The 25746-nt window shown below is 38.3% G+C and overlaps 1 protein-coding gene across 7 annotated transcripts in view; it reads left to right on the top strand.

Moving 5' to 3' along the window:
• The window catches only part of ANO4 (anoctamin 4), a 164382-nt gene extending 140108 nt beyond the window's left edge, over positions 1-24274 (top strand). For all 7 annotated transcript variants that reach the window (XM_050325516.1, XM_050325514.1, XM_050325518.1 and 4 more), the window contains 10 exons: positions 1571-1607; positions 3940-4051; positions 5125-5182; positions 7842-7939; positions 10515-10657; positions 11735-11887; positions 12777-12924; positions 15270-15389; positions 17791-17896; positions 20688-24274. In XM_050325516.1, the coding sequence (XP_050181473.1) occupies positions 1571-1607; positions 3940-4051; positions 5125-5182; positions 7842-7939; positions 10515-10657; positions 11735-11887; positions 12777-12924; positions 15270-15389; positions 17791-17896; positions 20688-20879 (1167 nt within the window). In that variant the 3' untranslated portion in view covers positions 20880-24274. The remainder of the gene's footprint in view (positions 1-1570; positions 1608-3939; positions 4052-5124; positions 5183-7841; positions 7940-10514; positions 10658-11734; positions 11888-12776; positions 12925-15269; positions 15390-17790; positions 17897-20687) is intronic.
• Positions 24275-25746: the final 1472 nt, after the last annotated feature.

Below are 25746 nucleotides of genomic sequence, written 5' to 3' on the forward strand. Positions count from 1 at the left end.
AGGATAATGTCTCCCAGATAATCCTGCAGCTTTGACCTGAAGACAATCATTAGCTTTGCCTAGGTTAATAAAACCTGTTAATTCCAGTTATATTGCCCATGGAAAATACGGAGGTAGAACAGAATATGATCCTAAAAAAGGACCCTTGGGACTAGTAGTGATAAACAGGATAGCAGATAATTAGATCCAAACATTGTTAACAGAATCTCTAACACAGTCTTACTGTTCCAGAAGGAACAGCAACAAAATACAGTTTTGATACCCACTTCTGCAAAGCAACATACATTTGTAAAATAGAATACTCCCTGCTGGGATTAGGATATAAATGACCTAGACATTTTGCACTTTTACAGTTGCCCTTAAGAGATGCTTTTAAACTCAGAAGAAACTATCTTTTTCAGTACTTGAAACACAACAATTTACTCCAAAGGCAGCAGAAAGCTATTCTAAGCAAGAAGTGGTTATTAACATGGATGAGAGATTTCAGGGTGACTTCAGTTCTTACGCAGGCAGTTTGATCTGTAAACTGTACATAACTCAATTTAGTCATGAGTTTATAAGGATAACTGCAAATGAAAAGAAACATTGCTGATCTGCACTTTAGGGATAAGTAAGTGCTTCAGCCTGAAATATGAGTATGTTTGTATCCCTCTAGGCATCAGTGAGAGTTAAGGACATTTAGCAATGTCCTAAACTGAGCAACAGGCTCCAGTTTCATTTAAAGCAAACGAAAATCTTTGTATTAATTTGCACTAATACTGAGGTTGTTGGGTTACAGGTACAAAACTCCTTTGCAAATGCTGATTGTGAAAACCTTCCAAGTTAGTTTTGTAAGCTTTATGAAGGCTCCCACAGAGTTTGAGAGCACAGTATCTACTAAATGGACAAAGTACCACTTAGGATTTAGAAAAATGTTACTAGCTCAGAGTAAGAAATGTGTTGTGGGGATTACTAAAGATTTCCTCTGAAGTAAACTCAGCCCCTCTGTGTCTTTCCTTTCAGCACCATAAAAGTCCAAAACAAAATAAAAAACCCAAAATACCCAACATACCAACATACCATAGCATGCTTTTCTAGGGTGATTTTTTTGGTGAGATAAATGTTCCATAAGTAACCAAAACAAACATCTTGGTTGAGCTATTGTTCTGCTTTGTGTTTTTGGAAAAGATGTTTCACCCTTTTTCACCGTGTATGTAAAAAAAGGGACAGTGACAGCATTTTTTCTCCATATATTGTGGATGAAAAGAGCTGAGCATAAGCTACAAAAACATTACTTTTTCATGTTTAATTATATCATTGCTATATATTATTATATGTATTATTGCATATATTATATATAATATATTATTATATAATATATATAATATATATAACATATACTATATATTATATGCTATTGTACTATGTAATAATTGTTTTTAAAACAATAGTTTTATTATAATTGTCAGAACATTGCAGAAATCATCTGGATGTCAGATTTAGCATGCAGGAGCAATTACTCTACCTAGAAAGCAGTTCAATATTTTTGAGGTGGTCATGTAACTAAGAGGTTGTTTCTTCTCTATTACAGCTGTATGAAAAGGTTGCTCTTTTCTTGACAAATTTAGGTAAGTTAAATACAAAATTGAATGATATTGTACTGATTTATTGGTCCATATACCGGGATAACATTCAGAATGTCTGTATAAATATGAAAAATCCTAATATAATTTGCAGTTTATAGTAAAAGAGTATAGAAACTAAACTACAGTGCCATTCAATCAGTGGTGACAGCAATCATCCACCTTTGTCCTTCTTTCAACTCCTTACCTTTTAAGAACTTAAACACAATGTTACCTTGGTGGAAAAGGTACAGGTTTTTAGACAGACTGAGCACTCACAACCCCTAGGTTTTGTGAAGACCTGGTAAAGGAGAATCCCTTCTGGAAAAGAAACTTATAGCTAGAAACTAAGGTGTTTATTGACTATCAAACATTTGCCTTTAAGAGGGGTAGTACTTTGGAGGGAAAATAACCAGGTGAGTTATCAACCTTACCTACACACAAGCTATAACGATGTTCTAAACTTCAGTAATCTTTTCTCTCACCCATAAAGGTGGTCTTCATGTTAGAGTAAGGAAACACGGTTTCTAGGGAGAGCACGTACTGTCACTGGGGTAGCAATAGGCTATCATTCATACCTCCATGTTTCAGGCAGAATCTGTGGGGTTCCTGATAATTTTGGAAAATTGCAGTAGTTTGCAGCTATTGGCAAGGCCTCTTCAGTGTCAAGAAGCCTGAAATGAGGCTCTTGCTGAAGGCCTATTAAGCAAACCATATTATGGCATGTGTAGAAGAGGTTTGAGTGGATTATTTTGAGCTCCTGGAAACCTCTGTACATTGATGATGTTCAGTAAAGTATTTTGGACCAGATGGACAGATTTGGGTGTCTGCTCAGAGGAAAAAGCTGATTTAGCTACTATTTAGCTATTTTAGTCAGGGTTTTTCTAAATCTGGGAAGTCACTGCTGATGTGTTCAAAGCACATCTATGCAAAATAGCATTTTACTCTTTCGTTTCTTTTTAAACTGAGCATCCTCGTTTGTATGCTGTAATTTTAAAATATTTTTGCTCTCCTGTATCCGTGTTACGGTTGAGAAATCTGACTTTCAAGTATGTGATTTGCACAAGCTATGCCCTCTTGCTCTCTGTGATACCCTGGGGACAGTAAGATATGGTCTGGAGACCTTGAAGCTTGATTACTTTCTCTCAGGTTATCATCAAGGTATGTCTGCTTCTTGTAACATGTGCAGAAAGCACTTGCATGAAAATTCAGTGGGTCAAGATGTTCTGATCACGTTCAGACTGTTTTGTGATTTTTACTCTGATGGCCTTGGGAACTGATTTGGTTTGAATGATCTTTATCAATGTAATAAACTCAGAGTGGGATTGGCAAGAAAACTGCATTCAGGATGTCCTTCCTCAGCCTTTTTCATGACCTTTTTCAGAACTCATGTCCATGCTCCTCCAGAGCATCACCATTGTCTCTGATGGCATATAGTCAAACTTGTCCTGCCCACAGACTGGCATCTATTTGGAGAGCAGCTTCAAGTAAAGAGAATATATCATTGTTTCTGTACTTCCAGTACTTTATGGGATGCTCCTTTGGAAGTAGTATATGAGTACTATGATTATGATACTCAGAATCACCATTCACCTCTCCTCTGATTTCTCCTGTTCACAGCAATGCTTGGCTAATAACAAGCTCCTGCTAACTGAAAAGTCGTTCCAGGACACGGTACTGGTGTCTTGGTATAAAGGTTGTTTTGTTAACTTCTGTCTTGATATCTCTTTGAATGGAGATTAAGGGCCTACCTGAAGGGAAGAATATGTCTTCCCCTTTCCTGTTTTCCTTAGCCCATCCACAGCAAAATATTTTTTTTTCAGTTTTCTATGGTGAGTTCCCTGGGACAAGGAAAGGGAGTTATGCAGTGGCACTCCACTGATATCTGTGGGCAAATCCATGAAACAGAATTACAAAGAGGATTTTTTCCAGTTCAATGTGACCTCTCTAACAAAAAGGCCCTTAAGTAGCTTGTAGTAAAGTGCTTTCTGGCAATGTCATTACGGTAGGATACAGAAAAGTAAACAAGAGAGGAGCCCAAGGCTGTAAAGACCACTGAAACAGAGGAGGGATGTTTAATACACACGTTACCTTGACCACTTTCTTATGATCTCCTGGGAATATACATATCCAGATATCAGAAGAGATTTCTAAGTCTCTACAAGTTCACTTGCCGAGGGCTGCTCTTGGATACAATTTCTTCTATCATCTTATAGTTTGAAATCAGCAGGCTAATTTACAAATAGATTGCCAGCTCTCATACGTGTGTGCATCCTCTGTGCCAAGGGAAATTGTTAATCTGATTAGACTTCTGAAACTCTGATAATTTTCTTCACAGAGCAGCCTCGTACTGAATCCGAGTGGGAGAACAGCTTCACTCTGAAAATGTTTCTTTTTCAGTTTGTCAATCTGAACAGCTCTACATTTTATATAGCATTCTTCCTTGGAAGGTAGGATTGATGTCTGCTCCCTCACATATGCAAAATGAAGTAGAGAAAAGAAATAAAATTGTCTGTAATGAAACAAAATGGACCATATTATCACACATCTCAAAATGCAAACTCTATATTAGCAAGGCAGAACAGATTGCAGTTTTATTTTCCTTTCAAAAGCCCAGAAACAGACACAGTTTTCATTTTCTGTCACCACATGGTCTCAATGATAACTTTATAATTTTACAATTAGAAACAGATGCATCCCACAGTATTATACATGTAGGTCATTTCACTCTGCCTTTATGTGTGTAATTTGTACAGGCAAGTAAAAGGATAAGCTAGGCTAGGCTAGGCTAAGCTAAGATAGGGTAGATAGTTCATTTGGAAAGGACTTACAACAGTCATCTAGTCCTACAGCCTGAATACTTTGCTGCTTCTATTACATGATTTGGACTGTTAAGAGTGAATTATGAGCTATTAGTTGGGTTTTTTCCCCACTGAACATTTTACATATAAAAATATGTTTTTTATATATATATTATATATATATAAAATTTGTATACTTCTTTCTGCCAGCCTCCTAAAAAGAAAGATTCTTTGAGTAGAGAAGGTTTGACTAGAAGAATACATTAGTATGGATTATTTGCATACGGGAATCATTTTGGGAGAAAACATGGGAGGATAGTAATAAAATCATGAGGGTTTTAATGAAAACTAAAATTTTCACTGATTTCACAGAAAGATAGATATCATAGCTCATATTATAGTGTAAGGAAGTGGACTGGCATTGAAAGCTGTTTTCTGAACTGACATAAACAGTTTCAGTTAGATTTCCCCTCTACTCTGCATATGTTGAATATCCAGCATCAGAGTATTTGGTATTGAAATAAGATTGGAAGTAAAAATATACTCAGTCTTTCATGGAGATTATTCCAGGACTCTCCAATACATTTTGCAGCACAACATGTTTTAAAGTTATATCAGGCATGCTAAGATAACATCAGATTAAAATAACAGTGTGAGCTTTCTTGTACTACTGTGAACAGACTGCTTACACAACAGAGTTGATATATATTCCTGTGTTAAAGATTTACAGGACACCCTGGTGCCTACTTAAGGCTGATAAACCGGTGGAGACTGGAAGAGGTGAGTGTTCCATAACTGCACACTGATTTATCTGCTGCCCACGAATGCCGTGAATGCAAGCAGAGGCAGACACATTACTCTGTCTAGGCATTTTTAAGTGTGTTATTGGGTTTTCAGTTGCTCTCTAACTCCACACTATTGACATTACCATCTGCTACAAAAAGATCTACATATTGATGTATATATTCCCTTTTCAGTGCTAGCAGTTTTAGTGGCTGCTTCACAAGTGAATAGTGGCATCACATGGTTTAAAAATTACATATTTACACTGAAATATTTCACCCTTGAAATGAATTGAAGTCAGACATTAATCTGACAACTTTTTACTTCTAAAAAATCTTTTCTTCTCACTTTATCTAGTCTTGCTGATCAGGGAGCTAAAACAATAAAATAACAAGTTAAAAATCCAGACACATAAAATGTACATGAAATTTGACCAAAACAACTGAAAAAACTTCCCAAACGAGCTACAGGCATAATGTTCCATGTTTGTAAAACCAAACGAATATGGAGTTTGGCTTTGCAAGTCACTCAAGGACGAATCCCTTTTTTTTTTTTTTTGCTTTGACAAACACATTCAGAATTCAAAAACCATTTGACAGTTACTGAAGGTGAACAGCAGCAGTTCCTGAATCAGTCATTTAGTTTCCAGTGCTGCTATTTGCAGACTCAAATCCCCTGGTTTCTTTTCTGCTTTACAGCTGAATAATTGAAACAACTTTGCAAAGAAATAACAAATTACAGGTGGAAAATGCCTGCCAACATGAATTTTCAAACGCTTCTGGATATATAAACATTTTGGTTAATAGAGGCCATTCAAATATTAGGGGAAAAAAAGAGAAAGAAAAAAAAAGAAGTTGTAAATTAGTGAATTCTATTAATTCAAGTAAATAATACTGGATAAATAGACAGACAAAAATTCATTTAACATCCCTCCAAAATCTGAATAGAGATGAGCTGATCTAAAGCTTGCTGCTGCCAAAAGAAGCCAGTTCTGCTCTTCCTTTGAGTCCTCCCCCAGAAATTTGCTCCATCCTCTTCCTCTGCATTGGCTCTGGCTTGTTCAACCCTGTGAGGATCCTGTTCAGTTCCTTGTATAAGCAGTAAACTTCCCTTTTCTGGATGAATTGTTTTTCTGATGAGTTACTGGGCTTAATCAACACACAGAGGGATCAGAGAACAGGGAAAGAACGTCATCTCTCCGCAGGAGCAGAGATGGGAGGAAAAGTGAGAGAATTTTAACCGTGAGGTGTTACAGGTTGGGTCAGTTGCTGGTGGAAGCTACTATTAGTACTCCCCACTTTGCTTTTCGCAAAGAGAAAAAAGTCTAATAATAAAAGAAATATTTAATTAAAAAAAAAAGTCTTGACTCTATCAGCTATATCTGGACTAGGTCTTACTAGAAACATGCTTTAGAATATCATGTCCAGATATCCCTCCAATAGTCCTCTCTTCGAACTTTGAATAAAGCCAAGTCCAAGACATGTGGTGACACGATATAGTCTAGTAGAGTCTGTGAACATAATCGGACCACAGTTTATGTGTTGTTGATACTATAGTTGATGCTGTAGTTCTTGCTGCTTCGTTAACACTGCACCTACCTCTCTCGGGTTACATTGGCTCATGTGATTGGTTCCTAAAAACAGAAGGATGATGATTTAATAATAGTGATAGAGAAGTTAATTAAAGAAGATTATAATAATCTGCCACCCTGTTTATCTAAAGCAGTTCTGAATGAGGTCAACAGAAACCTCATCAGGGGACCCGGGTTCTGAGCACTGGATAATGCCAAATGTATAAGAAATTCATTTCTCATTTTATTACAAGTCAGAACTAATTTTTCTCCCAAAGAGTTAAAGAAAAGTAATTCCAGTTCCATGAAAGTGATCTGTTTAACTTATCTATAATACCCAGGATTTAAAAATACAGCTTGAACTCCACTCTTTGGACCTGGAAAGTCGATTGTGCAAAGAACTGTTTAAGGGCAGAAAGTTTTTGGTCCTTTTCTGGTTTTTTCCAGCACTAGATGAAAAATTACCTAAATTTCTACTAGCTGAACATTTCTTCCAAAATCAGCACAACAACTTTAAGGTCTGGAGCCACTGTTAAAGCAAGAAAGCACTCAGCAAGAAACACTAAAAACTGTCGTTTAACACTTAAGAGATTTTTAGTTCTTCAAGAGAAGAATAGCTCTGCATGGTCCGCTCAACAAGAGACATTAAATTGTACTCAACAGTGTTAGGCCTATCCTTTAGGCATAAACTTTTCTCCTGTGCAGACAGGAGGAATTTTCTCTTCATTCTTTGACTTGATGTACAGTCATCCACCCCAAAACCTATTGAAATCAATGGAGAAAATTGGCCTTTGCTTCTGACCTACTCACAGTTGCACAGCGCATTAGAAGCATTAATGTGAAAACTGCTTTGGTTTCAGCTGGCTCTGACCTCTGCAGAGAATTAGATGGTAGTCTTAAAAGGTTGACAGTATGATACAGTGTCATTTGTTCCCATAAATTTATATTTTTAAAAAAAAAGAGAACAAAATTTAAATTCATTTTAGTAAATAATCTAATATCCATTTCTAGTCTTTAAGAAATGCTTTAAAACTTGGTATAATTTCTGTTTAACATTTTTCTTTTTTTTTTTTTTTGTCCCTGTAGTGCCACCCTAGTGGATGCCTTATTGATCTCTGTATGCAAATGGGTATTATAATGGTGTTAAAGCAGACATGGAATAATTTCATGGAACTTGGCTATCCGTAAGTAAATATAATATCTATGCTTCTGTAGGTCACAGAATACTAAGTTTATGCTTTCCTCATGGGGTATTTAATAAAAGCAAATTACAGTAGTCATTATAACAGAAAATTCCCCCAGGGGTGCAGAATTCCAGACCTATGGAGATGGTGTTTGGGGCTTTTTTCCACAATGGACATAGTTTGCAAAAGTGAAAGTGCAGTATAAGTATTAACAAATAAATAATATATGGGAAGTACTTGATTTCACTAAATTGTATTCTGTGCTTTAAAACTCCTTAAAAATAACTGTAGGACCACTGTATTGCTTTCATAGGAAGTATTATATGTATAACTTCTTAGCTATGCCAGTAAATTCTAAATTGATTTCTCCTTCCTGGGTGATAAAAGATGCCTGAAAGAGCAGGTATGAGCTGGAAAAAGTGCACTGTTGGCATATACACTCCCAGAGATAGAAAAATGTACTGATTGGTAGGTACACAAGTTCCCTGGTGATCTTCAGGGTATTGTGAAGCTGTACCCCAGCTCAAAAGGTTGGCAATCATTAATTTCCTATTGGTTCATTTCTTATGGGTCAGTATTTAATGAGCATGTTTAATATTATTAATATAGGTTTAATATGATTAGTATAGTTGATGTTAGAGACAGCGGGGCAGGTCATCGGGGAAATTAACATGCAAAAATGTAAGAGAGAGATGACATTGTCAGAAAGTTTGCCCTTCCAAAGTTCAGAGGGATTTGCTCTGTTGAAGGATCCGCAGCAGATCTAGGGCTGAGCTTGGTCCCTGAACTGCAGAAACATTTTGCTGAAGTGACTTCAGACAGCCTCAGTACTGTAATGAAAAGCCTCAGCCACATCTGGCTGTAATGAGAATGGAGTAAATTATTTAAATGCACAGAGCAATTGACAATCAAGGTACTCAACGCTTGCTATTTCTCCATCATTCCCAGGCCTTGTGCTCCTTGACAGGATTTTGCAGCTGTTAGGGCTGCAGAAATTGGTTGGGGTGGGTAGAAGGGAACAATAGCAACAGTATTGATCCTTCTCCTTCCACTCCCTGTCTCTTTAGTCAGTTTTTATTTGAACTTTCTACTTTCTATTAATACGGATTTTGAAACGTAATAAAGAGCACAGAAGGGAATTAAAGAAGGTGACTGATGGAGATAGGAGGAGATTGTTTAAGAGTAAGCAATTTAATAGGTCTAAACTGCTTCAGGTGAAATGAATCTCTTTAAAGTCACAACAAGAATCACAACATAAAACATACAGTCACAACATTGTGAAATGCTTCAACTTACTCTGATGAGAGATGTGTTTACTCTCCAGACCCTTCAGTCCATCTTCTAGCCCTGAAATGCTGCAGGCAGATGCATTTTCTTTTTGTGTGAAAAAAACATGATCCTTTCTGGTAAAAGCATGATCAGAACCAACATCATGTGGATGGCCAGAGGACTTAGAGGCAACCCTATAGTCTGTGGCTGAACTCAGTGGAACTGCATTCAGTTGCATCTACACTTCTTTAAGGAAGACAGGAAAAGCTATAACCTTTCTATTAAATGGCCTGAATGGAAAAATAACCTTCAAGCTTTAAGAAAACAAGCAATTGTCCAAATCCTTATCCAAATACAATGACTATTTGCCTATCATTCACAGATCAGACCAGGCCACTGTGAAGGTAAGAAGTGAATCATTGTCAGGAAAATGACTGAGTTGTTTGGGTGAGCCATCACCTTCTATCTGACTGAGATGAAGTGGTCAACCACAACATCAGAGAAATCTCTGTCAAACCCTCTGGTCTGGGATTTTTTTGCTCGCTATACTAGGGTCCCTTGCTGGCCAAACCAGTGCAGCTCCCTGACCTTGAGAGGCAAAGGGGTTTATTTCTGACATGAGCCTTGATTTCTCCATCTGGCTCAGTGCCTCTGACAGTGGCCTTACATATGCATTTCTTTGGGAACAATATCTTCCCCCTGATGACTGGTACAGCTCCCCCATTTCTTGAGATGGAGGTAGATCTCATGTCAGCCATCCACCTCTCGGCCCCCACATGTTGTCAGTAGCCTACACACTTCTTTCTGCCTTTTGTTCCTCTGAGTGTTTGGCTGCAGACATTATTCAGGGTTGCCTTTTCCCTTACAGGATTGACCAGAGACTGTTACCCTGCACACTGTAGAGCCATGCAGAGATGTTGTGTCACACACACGAAGGGATCGAGCAGCATTAGCACTCTTATTTACTGAGCTCGACTATCTCCACGCAGCATTGCCTTCTGCCATATGAACAGACCCTGAAATGATTTGCTATTCTGTGCAGAGAAAAAGAAGTAAACAAGTAGCAAAAATATGTCAAAATCCCTTCACCATTTTAAAAACATCTAAGTCTGGATTACAGCCCATCATCTGTATTTTTTCATACCTATTAGGCTGTGTCATCAGCCACATGTATTACTTATGCTCTATTTTCCTATGCATTGGGAAACGAATTTTGCAATATATGTTGTGCCCTCTTAACCTCTTCCAATTTCATGATAAATAGCCACTAATACTTTTTACCTTGTTTCTTTATTTTGAAATGTAGGCTAATTCAAAACTGGTGGACCAGGAGAAAACTACGACAAGAGTATGGCACACAGAGAAAAACAAGCTTCCCACAGTGGGAGAAGGACTATAATCTGCAACCTATGAATGCTTATGGACTCTTTGATGAATACCTAGAAATGAGTATGGCTCTAACCTTTGTTGTCTTTCGCTAGATTTTAGTGGTTTTGATTTTTTGATGATGTTAGCTGGTGTATTCTTTTAATTATCTCTGTATGAAGCTTAAGAGGCTTCAAAATGGTTTTTATTCTCACAGGTCGGGTGAGGAAAGGGAGAAAGTTTGTAAGAACCAAACCAATGCAGCTAAGCACTACTGCTGGCTTGCTAATGTATCTATGAAACCCTTCCCAGTCTGTCTTTGTTTTCCCAAACCAGAGATCAATTCTTCATTTGCTTACATTTCTGAAGAACTTTGCTGTTATTCACTAGGGAAGTTCCCTTGTACTTTTATTTTAAAGTGCCTGGTACAGACCTGCATGCTTGTTTTTATTTGAAATCTTCCTTCATTTACCACCTCACATTTACAAAGTAGCTTGCTGCCAAAAGGCATTGCTCTCTCTGGAGGAGAAGAATAACTGCTTCAAAAATATTAAAAACCAAGAACTTTTGCCCTATGTGACTGAACTGCATATGTCATGATTGGGGTTTTTTTATTTTCTCCCTCACATGGTTCTTTTCAAATTAATGGGAAATCTGGCAGTCTGAAAACCTGTCTCTAGAAACTTACACAAAATTTCAAACTGCTTCCCATCCGAACTAGTAAAAGGAATGTATTCACCCCTAATCTTTGCAAGTATTGAGAGATCCCAGTTGATGCTGGAGTAAATATATTCCTTTCTGAAAGCATAGTGTGTCCACCTCTGAACTTCATTCCAGATTACAAAATTTAGATGTTGTTGTCCATTCCAGTGTCAGATGTGCATTTGTTCTTTTCATCCTTCCTCTGAACTTTTGGCAAGGGCTTGCTGTACAACTGTCACTAGACTATTGTATAGTATGATATAAGAAGAAATGTTTATATACTTATACATAATGGTTTTTTGCATACACTATTTGGTATCATAGATAATTAATAATAATACTAGATATACTAGATATACATAGATATACTAGAGATACATATATATTTACTAGATATCCTAGATATACTATACATAGATAATTAATAATTATACTATGGTATTTCCTTTTTCCCTCTAGTTCTTCAGTTTGGGTTCACAACCATTTTTGTGGCAGCTTTTCCACTGGCACCACTTCTGGCCTTACTTAACAATATTATTGAAATTCGGCTTGATGCTTACAAATTTGTTACCCAGTGGAGAAGACCTTTAGCTTCAAGAGCCAAAGATATAGGTGAGTACTTTATATGTGTGTTTGTTATATGTGTGTGTTAAGACAAAGCACTGACCACTTCAAGTAAGAGCAGATTAAGGTATTTTCAGTCATCTTCACTATTAATGACACACATCATTTGATTGTTCAAAATAACTTCAAGTACCTGATGCCAATCTACTCATGAAATAAATAGTCTATATTGGGAAATGTCTTTTAATGATTTTGGGGGGGACTTTGCAGTCAAGGTGTTTTAATGAAATGATCAGTGTTCTCTGCAGGTTTTTTTGTTGTGGTAGGCACACTGGGCAAACACATTCCTATGCTCAGTTTGAATATAACAAGCAGACAGATCAGATGAAACATGAAAGTCAAGTTAAAATGGTCATCTACCCGTAAGGACCTGCGTGTTTTATATTTACCTAGCCAAAACCAAGCCCCTCTGTGACTCAGGGGCTATGCCCACTAACTAGGTCCCTGGTGGGTAAGACAGGGGTGGGTGTAGAACTCAACAGATGACTTGCTCTCAGTGAGTCTACAACAGGTAGATGATGGACTGCATATATTTATGGCTACCCTGGCAGACCCACCTCAAAGGCTGGATAGCTATCATCCTAAGCAGGGAAAACTGCCCACATGGTTGTGTCTTTGTAAGCCAAGACCTCTCTGAACATTTTTGCAGCTTCCTTGAGATTCTTTTCAGGATAAACAAAATTTCCACCCAGTGGGAACAGAAGACTGATTCACTGAGGTCCTGCTGTTCAATAAGAAACATTTAGTCAGTGACTCTTGGATAGAAACTACATAAAAACACATTGTGTGGTGGGGACAACTAGTTCAGATCATGCAGTACCTCAGGCATTATGATTTTTGTTTTTCCTGGAGCTAACATACTCTCCTTGTTGAACAGGAATCTGGTATGGGATCCTAGAAGGCATTGGAATTCTTTCTGTTATCACAAATGCATTTGTTATAGCAGTGACATCGGATTTCATCCCTCGCCTTGTTTATGCTTACAAATATGGACCTTGTGCTGGCCAAGGAGAAGCTGGACAAAAGTAAGCTTTTTGGGGGGGAAAAACAGGTGTTCATGAAAATCACTTACTATTTGAATAGATGCAGCAGTACTGTCTGTGTATGTTCTGATTCCATTAATGCAAATGTATTGTTTGTGCTCAAGTAACAGATACCAGCCATAGATACCAACGCTTTGCATATTCACAGAATGGGTTGCTTCATGACTATGATTTATGATGATAATTCAAGGCAAACGTGGCAGAGCTATTTCAGAGATTTAGTGTGTGTGACAGTATGCTGCCAAAGCTGTACTTCCCAGCTGGTGTACATGGATATAATCTTCTTTTCATTCTGAAGCAATGCTGATACTTATCAGTTAAGGATTTGTTGAGCATTTTAAACTTATACGCTGGGGGTTTTTTCCTGATGTAGTGTTCAGCATGTATTACTCGAGATAGTAGAGTCTAGCAAGAGGATGCAATTCCCAACCAAAACATCAAGATATACTTACCGAGAAAAGTAATTTGTTTTTCTTCTAAAACTATAGTCCTTAGATTAAATCTTTCAGAAGATATTTGTGAACTGAATCTCTGCTGCCTAACTGGATTTTCTTTCAGTGTTGCTAAACACTGAGATTATATTAACATGTGCACACTACCAGCAAATTGCTGCCTGGCAACTTGTGAAATCTCCGCTGTTGGACTCAGGGAAGGTCACTGACTCCAACCAAACACAAATAGATACAGTTTGCAAATGATTTAGCAGTGACATTGGCAAGTACCCTACTGTTCAAAGAAACCCAGGTTAAACAGTAGACGGTAACAGGGGGCTTACATTCTGCTACTGGGCATATGGCAGATTGATTTTTTTTATTCCCTGCTACATAAAGTGAGTTCTGTTGCTGCTTTTTTGACGTCTTTTGGTTGTCAATACATTTAATCATACTGACAGAAGAAGGGCATCTGGTGTGGCAGCTCTTGATTAGAAGCTCTGCTAACTTGTTGTCCTGCAAGGAGTTTGGCATTTTAGGTGCTGCCAGGGAAAATGTTCCATTTACTTTCATGAAGAGTTAAAATCCCTTCAGGGTAAAATGGTCTTGTGCCTCTGGTTGTGCCATTATAAAGATTTGTAGGATATTATGGCACCCTAAGCAGCTTTCCTTACTACTGATTTGCTCAGGACCACCGTGCTTGAAAAAATGTAAATGTTTCTTTTTTTTAAGACTCAAATATGACTCAGGGGCTTTGAAACTAGTTCTGCATAGGGTAAGTAGCTTGGTTCACACAAGAAGCTCTTATCATCTTCTCACAAACCTCTTGCACAGTGTTTTCACGCTCCTGCTTTTCTGAGTGAATTTATTACATGAAACCATCAGGTAGTAATCATTTGAAAGAGCCAGCCTGGGTCAGCATTCTGAATATTGTTATTTGCAAGCACTGTTACAAGAGCAGAAAGCTATTCAAAAATCCACAGGAATAAAGAATTTTCTCAAACAAAGAAGAGAAGACCATCTGTTATTGAATTACTTAAATGTAAGAGGTACTTTTTTCTTTCAAAAAACATCTGTAGGCGTTAGATCCATATGACACGCAGTGATACTAGAAAAGTACTGTAATTAAATTAAGTTCCAAATCCAGTCAGTATGGAGATTTTGAAACAAAGACAGATGGTGTTTGAATATAATTTCTCAAAGACTGTAGAGTCCATAGTTCAAAAACAAACAACGCCCACAAAACATATAAACAAAAAAACCCAACCCTTACCATGTATTATATTCTGCACCTGGATGAGTGGTGTGCCTACACTTACCTGTGCTTGGGCAGTGCAGCGTGAATAGCACAATACACTTGCCACATCTCTCCTCAGCTTTACTAACACCAAACTTGATCCTTCTAGTGATGCCCACAGGCCTTCATCAGGGAACGTACCTTCTTCTACTCAGTGTTCTCTAAACTCTGCCTGGCCCTCACAGTGCTCAGCGACCCTCACGTTTTCTAAAAAGCTGGTTTAAGTGTATTACCTTTCCATCTGACTTAATGTCTCATTGTGCTAGTACCATGAGTGTAACAGTGAGAATATTTTGATTATCTTCCTAATTCTACTTGTTATTTTCTCTACCCCTATTGTGTTACCATTGAGGTGCCTTTTCAAAAGTAACCAGTCTTCATCATTTCTTCTCCCAAAGAAATGTACTATTTCTTCCCTTTTATTGTCCAGCTGACCTACTTGAGCACTTCTTTTATATTGCCTCAACATCTCTTTCAAATATTATTGAGCATCACAATTGAGCTTTGGATTTTATGAAACTTAGAGGACATCCTCCTGGGTACAACAGTTAATGGAAAAACCTTGCTGTGTCCTGACGACAGCATTTTGTCCCCTCTAGGTGTATGGTTGGCTATGTTAATGCCAGTTTATCGGTATTTTTGGTGTCTGACTTTGAAAACCGTTCAGAGCCGACATCAAATGGAAGTGAATTCTCTGGTTCACCATTAAAATATTGCAGGTAAGTATCTGATCAACATACTTCCCTGCTTTAAGACATTGCAAGGGAGAAGCATCATGATAAAGCCAGTGCTGGAACTAATTTTCAGAACTTAAGAATAGTAATGGAAAGGATTAACTGTCCTGCTCAGGGATATGCTCTTCTTGGTACTGCTTGGCTGTTAACTGTATGATTCATTCCTACCTCAGAAAAAGGAGAAGCTGAAAAGCCGGTATCTGGAGGGTGTTCCTAATGCAGGATTTCTAGCTATAGCTTGAATCAGACACAATAATCATGTAAAAATGTGGTATCAAAGGGCCAATAATAGATGCCTGATTACTTAGGTACCAGTGAGATGAAATCGTGATGAGATTATATCATAGGACATGCAAAGGGAAGTCAAGGTTGCACAGGAGTGACCAAACAGTTATTTCACAGGTCTGCCAGACATAAATAGGGTCTGTCCTAAGCTACATTTATGAAACCTCAGATCCTGCATTTCCTAAGTGCTGAATGATTAATCCATTTGTGTCATTGCTTACAGGTGTAATTATTAGTAATAATCATATACTTGTGGTTTGAATCAAAATAAAATGAGCAGTTAATTATCTGCATGTCTGTCCTCTGCCAATAGACTGGAGAAATAGAAGTCTGAGAGAAGTCTGTAATGGCAGATTTGCACCTAAGTGATTTTAATGCAAAAAACTCAAGGATGGTTATAAATGGAGTCTCAACAAAACCCACCAAACAACAAATACAGCTACCAATTTTTAACTGCGATATTGGATTATAAGCATGACTCCTGGTAGTTGCAGATATGCTTAGTCCCAGAATTTTTCACTGTAAAGAGTTAAAATATCCTTTCATGAGTGCCTAATGATTGAAAGATACCCTGTGATTCAAGAAAAGTCTGTGATACAGCAAAAATCACTGATATTTGCGATATTGTGACATTTTTATGAATAAGAAGAATTTTGAGTGGTATATCATAATGAATGGGGAGAATGTTGGGACATTAATGCTTTCATTTAACTAACTGATATTTAAGACTGTTGTAACTTATTTGGCAGAAAGTGCATTCAAATGTTGAATCCATAGATAATATTTTCTGTGGAGCAGAACCACTCTGAGAATATTCCATTCCACATCGTTTGCAACAGCACTGTCTGATAACGTTTTGTAATTCTGATCATTCTCTTGCCCCTCTTTAATTCATTTCTTCCCCAACTTCAAGCATGAGGTTGCTGCTCCTTGAAGCCAATGATGAAACTTTATAGAGAAATAACCGATTATCACAGAGATTAAGTAACTTTATTTCTTTTATTCATCTGCATTTTCTTTAGTCTCTTAAAAATAACTTAGCGATCAACCTTAAGTGTATTACTTACTATGGTATTTTCAATATTTTTTACGATGGGTTTTCTGTCCCATCTAGCAAACAGATTAAGGAAGAAAAAACTTTTGCACTACTTTTAAATTAACCCTCTGCAATAGTATTTTAGAATTAACAAACTGCTAGCAAAAATGGACTCCAGAATGTGCGACTTGAACAGATTCATGATTTGTAAATATAATTTTGGAGTCTTCCTGGATCCAACTTTCCCTATAGATATCTACAGTTACGTTAAGGAGACCTAAAGTCTTCCAAGAAACATTCTGTGAGACAAGACACTAGGTCCTTTTCTCACACAGTCCTTGCCCTGTTGATATACCAAGAGGTACAGTCCTGGCTCCACTGAAATCAGGATGAGTCATGTTTTACACCAGGGATGGCCAACTAATTGACCAAGGGCCAGGTGGAGCTGATGAGGCAGTTTCATATGGATTTTGGGAGCGCTATCAGGCTGACAAAACTGGGGACATTCGTGATTTTAAAATGGCCTTGTAGTGGGAATAAAGTGTCCATCAAAACAGCAGAGCATCCCACCCTTCTCCATGTCCTGGGACATCTGGGAGGATATGCCTGCAAGGCACATATTGTACTACCAAGGGAGATGCTGTAGGGTCAAAACTACTAGTGCTGAGCACCCAACATCCTCTGCATTTGCCTCAGCAGTTTTGCTTCTTACAGGCACTGGTTTGCTCCTTTGTACCGAATTTCCATGAGCAGCTAAACCACTCCTGGAGTGCCTCTTACCGTTAGGTTTCAGCTGAAAGTAAACCCATTTGGGTAAAGCAAAGTAGGGCAAGGGGAGGTGATCAGGGTAACTTGCTTCAAAACCATACACCTGATCTAAAATAAAACCCTAGCACAGGCCCAGCCTTAGAAGCAAGCAGTATTGTAGTAACTTGCACAATCTGAGCTGAGGTCATTTTTGGTGCAGAAAATGCAGTGGTGAAGAGATGCTGTGTTTTGATTTTGCCTTCCTCCCAGGCAGCAGTGCAGGGGCTTGCTAACTACCATACTGTGGTTCTCTTTCAGGTACAGAGACTACCGAGATCCTCCTCATTCCCCAGTGCCCTATGGTTACACGCTGCAGTTCTGGCACGTCTTAGCAGCACGGTTGGCTTTCATTATTGTATTTGAGGTCAGTGACCATTCAGGTGGCAAAACAAAAGCAACAGAATGAAACTAATTTCCCTCTGAAGCTTTTCCATTGGGCAGATCTATGTCTTGGTTTTTGTTTCTTGGTTTCTGCCACTTATATTGTACTTTGTATTCTCAGATTTGTTTTCTGAACATTCACAGGCATTTAGGTTCTAATAAAAAAGATAATGTAACACTGAAAACTTTAGCAGTGACTTGCAAAGAGGGGGAAAGAAATGAAGCTTTTATTTATTTTTTTGAGGTTGGGCACTCATAACCTGTCTAGGCTGGGAAGCCATACACAGTCTGGTGTGCGAGGAAGGGGTGAAGGAACATGAGAAGAAAAAATTAAATCTGAATAACTCAAAAACAAAGATAGTTAAAGTTACAGTATTTACACATCTAGCTTTTTTCTCTCTCTTTTTTTTTTTAATGCTCTTAATTTCTTCAGAATGATTGACATCACATAGATTATGACAATGAGAAGGATGCAATACCTTTTCTATATTCATAATATTAGTATTTACCATCAGTATCTCAGAAATCTTTAAGACAAATCAGAGAAGATAATAACAACTTCACATGACTTCTATTCCCAGGCTGATTTCGAAAAAGAGAGCCAGGAGGTTGGATAAATAGGACAAGATAATTTACAAACAAAATGCAGCTCTTAAGGCCGGAATTTCAAGTACCCAAATATATCTGCTAGAATCCAGGGGATCAGCATCTCTACAGTGCAAGCAGTTTGAAATGGCTTTTACTCTGCAAAGAAGACAAACAGGGAAAAAATTATTTTAAAAATTTCTTCACTTGATCCTCTGCTCTGAAATCATAGCAACAGGGCATTCAATACAGATATGGAAGCTGTAATCACCAAACTAGCATATGGCATCATGTTTATGAGCACATACTGCATTTCTGACTCACGGTACTGCGTAAATTCATTCTGAACTGAGCTTACAAAGCACCTCTTTGGATAACACAACAGAACTATTTGTGCCGAGAAACATTTTCTAGATTATTTCTTGAAGAGAGGTATCAGTGGCTCAGCAGAAGCCCAGGGACTGTGGCAAATTCTCCATGATTGTGACTTTCAGCCCTTCCCAGGTGAAGGAATATGGCTCTGCAGGTTGTCCTCTCTTCCTCCTTAACACTGGGTAACTCATTAGAAGTTGGTCCTAAGGAGATCATCTTTGCCATCATCTGTTCCACACTCAGGGAAATATTAAGGGAAAGAAAGAAATAAAGGTATGATAGAGGTGTGCTGGGCTTAATCTCTTCTAGTTTCTTGAGCTGTTGGTACTGAAAGCCACAGTATCCATCTCCAAAAAGCACTAAAAGAATGGCCTTGGCAGGTCAGCCTCAGCATTTTTAAGATTGAAGAGAGCCTGGCTTCTTGATGCGCGCTTGACATAAAGGCAGCACAGCATAAGAGCAAAGATCGGTGAGGCAAGAAAAATCAACCTTCCTCAAGTCCTTGTGCCCAACCAAATTTTGCAACCTACTGTGGAATAACTTTTTGTGTCTGTCCAATACGTGCACAGTGGGTTTGACTTTGCTTTGTTCCACCCAGAGCTGTAGGCTGGCTCATATCTGCCTCCCTCAATATGGGCCACTCTATTTATTGGCACTGCAAACTGTTTCCTTAACTGTATCTATGAAATCAAAAAGGTAATAGCAGCAGAAACCAATACTGTCTCTGCAGAAAACACTAATGGGTGTCTTGTGATTGCTAGAGTGCTTACAATAAAAGCTGAGAGATAAGTGATTCAGGGTAGGTTTATTCCATTAAGTAACTGCCTAGGCTCAGATCCCTTTTTGGCACTGTGGGTGTGGTTATTTTGGTTATCTTGACCTTCTTCAAAAACAAACAAAAGTATTTCCTATCACTGCAAAAGGAATTATTTGTCCAGGCTAAACTGACAGAAGCAGCTTTTTTTGTCTTTATAGGTTTGGCAAAAAAACCCCAACAATTAGAGTATTGTGAGTTTATTTCTCATGAGGGAAGAATACATGGGAAAACGTTTTACATACTCTTTGCAGTGGCTTTCAAAGGAAGGGTTCTGCTTGGAGAAGAAATACCTTTATTTCTCCAATATAGAATGTGTGTCCTTTCTGAGATGGAGGATTTTTCTGTTTCTCTGCTCCTCCTCTCAAGTGAAGTGAGTAAATCTCCAAGGAGCATCTTTGATCAAACCAAAAAAGGACACTCCAGCAATCTTCTCTCATCAACCTCAAGCTTTGCTGTGGCATGCCTATATTATGAGGGACAAAAGATCAGTTACCTTGTGTTTATTTGTGGTATTTAGTAAATGGGAATACGTCTTTGGATAAGAGACACAGTACAAGAAAAAATGTTTTGGTTTTGTTTTGCATAGATAATTCATTATTTTCAGCACCAATGAAAGTGTTTTATGGCAACAGGAAAGTGTTACATCATTTGATCCTCCTCTTCCTGCAGAACAATACTAATACTAGGCCCTGTCCAAACAACCTTACAGCAAATCATGACCTCAGGGGTTTGAACGCACAGGTTGTATGAGAGTTTTGAGGCCTTATTTGAACTCAGCTGCTCATAACCTTTGCTGTGATCCATACTCAGCTGACTTTGGCTGGAGTTTTTGTGGGGAAAAAAACCCTTGTGGTTTGTTTCATTCAAATTTAGTAATGGGTTTAGCTTTAACACAGCATCTTTCTGTAAACTGGAAGGAGAGGGTTTTCAGAAGACATGAAAAGTACTTGTTTCCTTCCTAAGATTTTCAATTTTTCATCCCTTCTTTTTGTTTTCACAGCATCTCGTCTTTTGCATAAAGCACCTGATCTCCTACTTAATCCCAGATCTTCCAAAAGATCTGAGAGATCGGATGAGGAGAGAAAAGTACCTGATTCAGGAAATGATGTATGAAGCTGAACTAGAACGTCTGCAGAAAGAGCGGAAGGAAAGGAAAAAGAATGGAAAATCTTATCACAATGAGTGGCCATGAGGGGTGAGGAAGAACATGCTTAAAAGAAAATAAGAACTCTGTTGATAAATAATTCCTGGTTTTCTACTGTGGAGAGTACACCGAAAGGAATAGTCAGTAATGGTGTGTGCACTTAGCACATGTGGGCCCCTGTTTAATAGGGTGGATATTGTCATAAGCATTTTTAAATTAGAGGTCTTTGCAAGGCTTAGTCTTCTCCAGAGCTGATGTGAACGTAAACACATCAGCCCAGTGCTAAGTCTCTGCACTCTTTCCAGGAAGCTCCCAGGCCCTGACTTAAATTCAAGGCCCTGAACTTCAAAGCAGTTATATATCTTACAGTGCTTTACAGAACTTGGTGATCTTACAGCTCATTCTCACGAAGTTGTTACTTCATAAACAGTGATGCGCCTTGGCAACATGGCAGTACTTGTCCGTGTGTGTGGCCACCACCTGCAGCACGTGCATGGCAGCATTGCTCTCTTCCACAGTGGACTGAACTGTGCTAGTTTGCATTTGCCACCAGTTATGGTCACATACGTGGACCATTTCCATTGCTCAACAATATTGAAGTATTATTTAGGAGGAAATGCATGATCATGAGTCTGATCAACTGGTCTAACAACGCTGAAAAATGTAGGCATGCAGAAGTGCTGACAGATAGCCAAGATTCTAAATGTGGCCAGAGGTATTTAACCGTAGGGTCATTTGTTTGGAAATCATACTGTGCACAGTTGGTAAGATATTTTAAATATTTGATCAGTGCCTTTTCAGCTATAGGACTGTCTGATGTCTGAAGGAATCAAATCAGGTTAGGGTATCTTGCCCAGAACTGCCCATGTATTTGTATTGCAATATCACATTGAGCTCTAGTCAGGAATTAGGGTGTATTTATCCAGAAGTCAGACTGTGTCTTAAAGACATAAGTAAAACAAACAAACAAAAAAAGACAGACGAACAAAGCTGAATGAAAAAACACAATCATCCTGAATATCTACACTTCTAACACTTTCTTCATTCATTCTTCCATTATCTATGAAAGGGGTGGAGGGGAAAAAATAAAACAACAGACTGTAGTATGAAATAACTTCAAATCCTTAATGCAGAGCAATTCTACACAGGCTGCAAATTAAACTTGTACAAAATAGGCTACTGTCCATATCCTTTAGGAAATTCCATAGCATTAAGATTTCCCGGACCACTAACCCAAAATAGTGGAGTTGTAGCTCTGAAGACTCCGTAAGTGTTGGATGGAGAAATATGAATCAAAAACTCTTCCACCAGTTGTTTCTACAACTTATCCTGGAAATAATTTGATAGAAGGACTAGAATTTGCCCTTCTGGACAGACCACACAGTGCAAGACCCTATGGATGGATACCTCAAGCTTCACAAGACAACAGGACCACTTGCACTAAGAACCGTATCACCAAAGTAGATCTAATGTCTTCTTTCCACTGTAAGGGAGATCTGTGCTATTTCCATGAAGAGGGAGAGTTTTAATGAAAGGTAATATGACTTCAGGAAGGAGAGGGTTGGAAGAAAATATGTGTCCCCTCCTCTCTGTAGCCACTGCCTGCCTACACTTCTTTGCAGCAAGGAACCTCCTCCAGTAGTGAACCACTTTCCTACCTGAAGCAAATAAATGGCATAATAGTTCCCTTTTATCAGCTGCTCCTGGGTCAAGACTGAAAGTCCCATGAGCACTGAAAGAATTTCAGGATTGGTGTGTCCTGTGTTGACTCAGTGCCAAACTGATTGGGGAGCACAGCTAGTGGTTGTAGGGTGTATTCCTGACTAATGGGGAAGTGAACTTGTTCATCATTGCTTCAGCTTACAGCAGCTGCGGACACATCCCACGTGGACAGTGGGGAAATAGGATTATTTCTGTCTCTGTAGATAGGGTGTGAGGATTAGGCAGTGTTGATCTCCAATACACACATGCCAGAGGTGTTAGTATTTGCCATCCACCACCTACAGTTTTGTACTGCACTTGCAGTCTGGGGACTTTTGGGCAGGATTGCTGTGCAAAATCATATTCAGATCAAATTCATGTGAACAATTGGCTTTGCATACCCTCTGTTTAGTACCTAAACCAACAGATGATGGGAGCTTAGAAACTGTTTGCTAAATAGTAAAGTAAGACGAGTCATGTATAAAATCAGGGTCACCCATATGAGCGTGAACCTTTGCAATCTCCTGCAGTAAGATACAGCTTTGTCAGCTTAGATCTCACTAACTTCCAAGATCTCAGCTGAAACCCAGTAGACTATAAACTGACTTCCAGAGGAACCACTTCATAAAATGTGGTGAAACAAATAAAGCACAGCATAAACCCAATGGATATTAATTGCTTCTGAGAGTAGTTTTCAAGACAGCTACATTATGATGAATTTTCCTGACAATACATTGCTAGAAGTTGTGTCCCACTCTGCTCTAAATGAGACCACAGGTTGGCTGCTTGCCAAGATTTCAGTAGTATGATGCTGCAAGGAGCTCTGACCTGCCTGGTAGACCTGAGTACATTTTTGTAACTTCAGGTTAACCAGTCAACCCATCGAGGTTTCTTTGCTGCTGGTGTGCTGAATAGATTTCCCTGGAGCCCTTCAGAGCTATATAGAAGAACACTCAGAAAAGATGCCCTCTTTTATTTATCAGTAAAATAAAAATAATAGGACAATAATAATTTGAATTTTAATGGTCTCTAGATAGCTAATTTTTGCCATTCCCTTCCTGATCTGATGATGGGTTTTGCTTAAAGCTCCAGGTGACCATCCTGTGTGTTGTTTACTTATTCCAGCTCCACAAGAGCACTAACTTCAAGGGAATGAGAAAAATACAATCTCATTGCATGCCACAGACACGTTACATAGCAAACAGGACAGCACACATTAGAGGATTTACTGTGAAATCATCTTGCAATCAGCATAGGATTGATCTCCATAGACCACTCTTGACAGCAGCATGTACTTCATGAGCAGTTACACACCAGTTTTTAAAACCAAGAAAAAAATTGTATATTGGGACTGTTTTTCAGCCCGTTTGCTACATTTTTTGCATTCTGTCCCATGCTGGTTTTACAGATCTTAGAATAAAAAGTGTAAATGCAAACCTGGATACTTTGACAAAAGAAAAATCTAGGTACAGAACATCATCTGCATTCGAGCCACCAAACACTATGACAGAAACCGTGTTTACAAATCAGTTCTTTTTTATTTTAAATCTTTCTGAGGGGAGTTACATTATTTACCATATATATAATATATATATATATATAAAGTATATAGAGAGATTGTTTATTTGTAAATAGAAAAATTCTATGGAGAAGAATGTCAAGTTTTCACACTTTAAAAAAGATCATCGACATAAAGCCATGTTTAATGCTTGTATAATGTGATATAATAAACTTTAAAATAAATTATGCATACGAAAATTTACTGGTTGGCATTCTTTACTTCCTTTTCTGTTTACCTTATTTGTTCCACAAACAAACAGACCAGTTAGGTAGAAGCAAATACAAATGCAGCCCAAAAAGAGCCAAAATCTATCAGTACTTTCTCTCAGTGGATCTTTTGTGTATTCATATAGTCAAAAATTGTTCCTGTTAGGGTTGTTGGGTTTTTTTTTAATATTTCTACTTCAACAGGCTACTCCTTGTTTTGTCTTGTGGCTCTGTCAGATACTGCATGTCATTTGGACAGTGTGGACTGCTCCCATGGAATTAATTAGTTTTGAGCAACCCACATATCTTTGTCAGGTAAGTTTTTAGCTGGAAGAGATAAAAGATCAGGGTGCAGGAGTGGGATGGAGACTTCAAAAAATATCTTGCTTCTTTTATATGGACAAGGAAGGCCCTGGCTCAGAGTCCAGGTAGTGGAGAACAGCATATGATCCCAGAGAAAATATTCAACATTAATGCATTGTTTTAATTAATGATGACAATTAAAACAAGAAGCAGATAGAAAAAAATTAAAGCAGAGTCACTTTGTAGCTCTGCAGCAGTCATGGGAGGTTAGTTAGCAAGAAACAGCAGTTGCAGAGGTCATCTGCAAAGCTTAAGGATGTTTGTCTCTAAACCACTTACATCAAGATATTCTCCCTAGTGAAAACTTATCTTCATGTTATGATTGTGGACCAAGAGATATCACCCAGCACAAACTTTCACTTAATACCAAAATTAGAGTTAAATGACTGCTCACTGCTCAAATAGTGACTTCAAGCAACAAAGGGGAGGTAAGATAGTAATTTATGTGTTTTCTCTTTTTTTAAACAACTATGGGAACTCAAAGCAGTGAGAAGAAAACTCTTTGTCGCTGTATTTTTTAACTATGATAGCCAGGAAGATTAGTCTTCATGAACAAAACAGATAGAAGTTGCAGATGATCTATGATAGCTTAAGGCAGCACCAAGTACAGTGATCTCAGCACAGAGTGGTGCAGAAAGGACATGCCTATGCTGTTTAACACAGGAATGACCAGTCACCCTCAGGAGAAGCACATTCAGATGGGAATTCAACATTTGTGTTGGGAAGGCTGTAGCCATACCCAATAACTCAGGTCAAGTGCTTGCTGCAGGCTTCTGTTCTCAGTTCACAGTTTATTCTCTCTCACAAAGCACAGCTACACAGAGGCACACTGGTCCACTTCAGCACTCTGCAACAGCATGGAGATCCCAGTATTTACCCTTTTTCAGATCTGTGGGCTGAAAGTAGCTGGTAAGTAAAAATTATTATATTCCAAGGCTCAAGAACTATTCCATAGCACAGACTGCCATATCTATTTCTCTGTCATGAAGACAAGGCACAAGGCTGAACAAGACAAGTTATCTTCTGAGACTCCAGAAGCATAACCAGCTCATTCAGTCAATGTGCTAATTGTATGAGAGTGACT

This window comes from Myiozetetes cayanensis, unplaced genomic scaffold, assembly GCF_022539395.1.
Source record: "Myiozetetes cayanensis isolate MyiCay16 unplaced genomic scaffold, myiCay2020 scf3, whole genome shotgun sequence".
In the NCBI taxonomy this organism is placed as follows: Eukaryota; Metazoa; Chordata; class Aves; order Passeriformes; family Tyrannidae; genus Myiozetetes; species Myiozetetes cayanensis.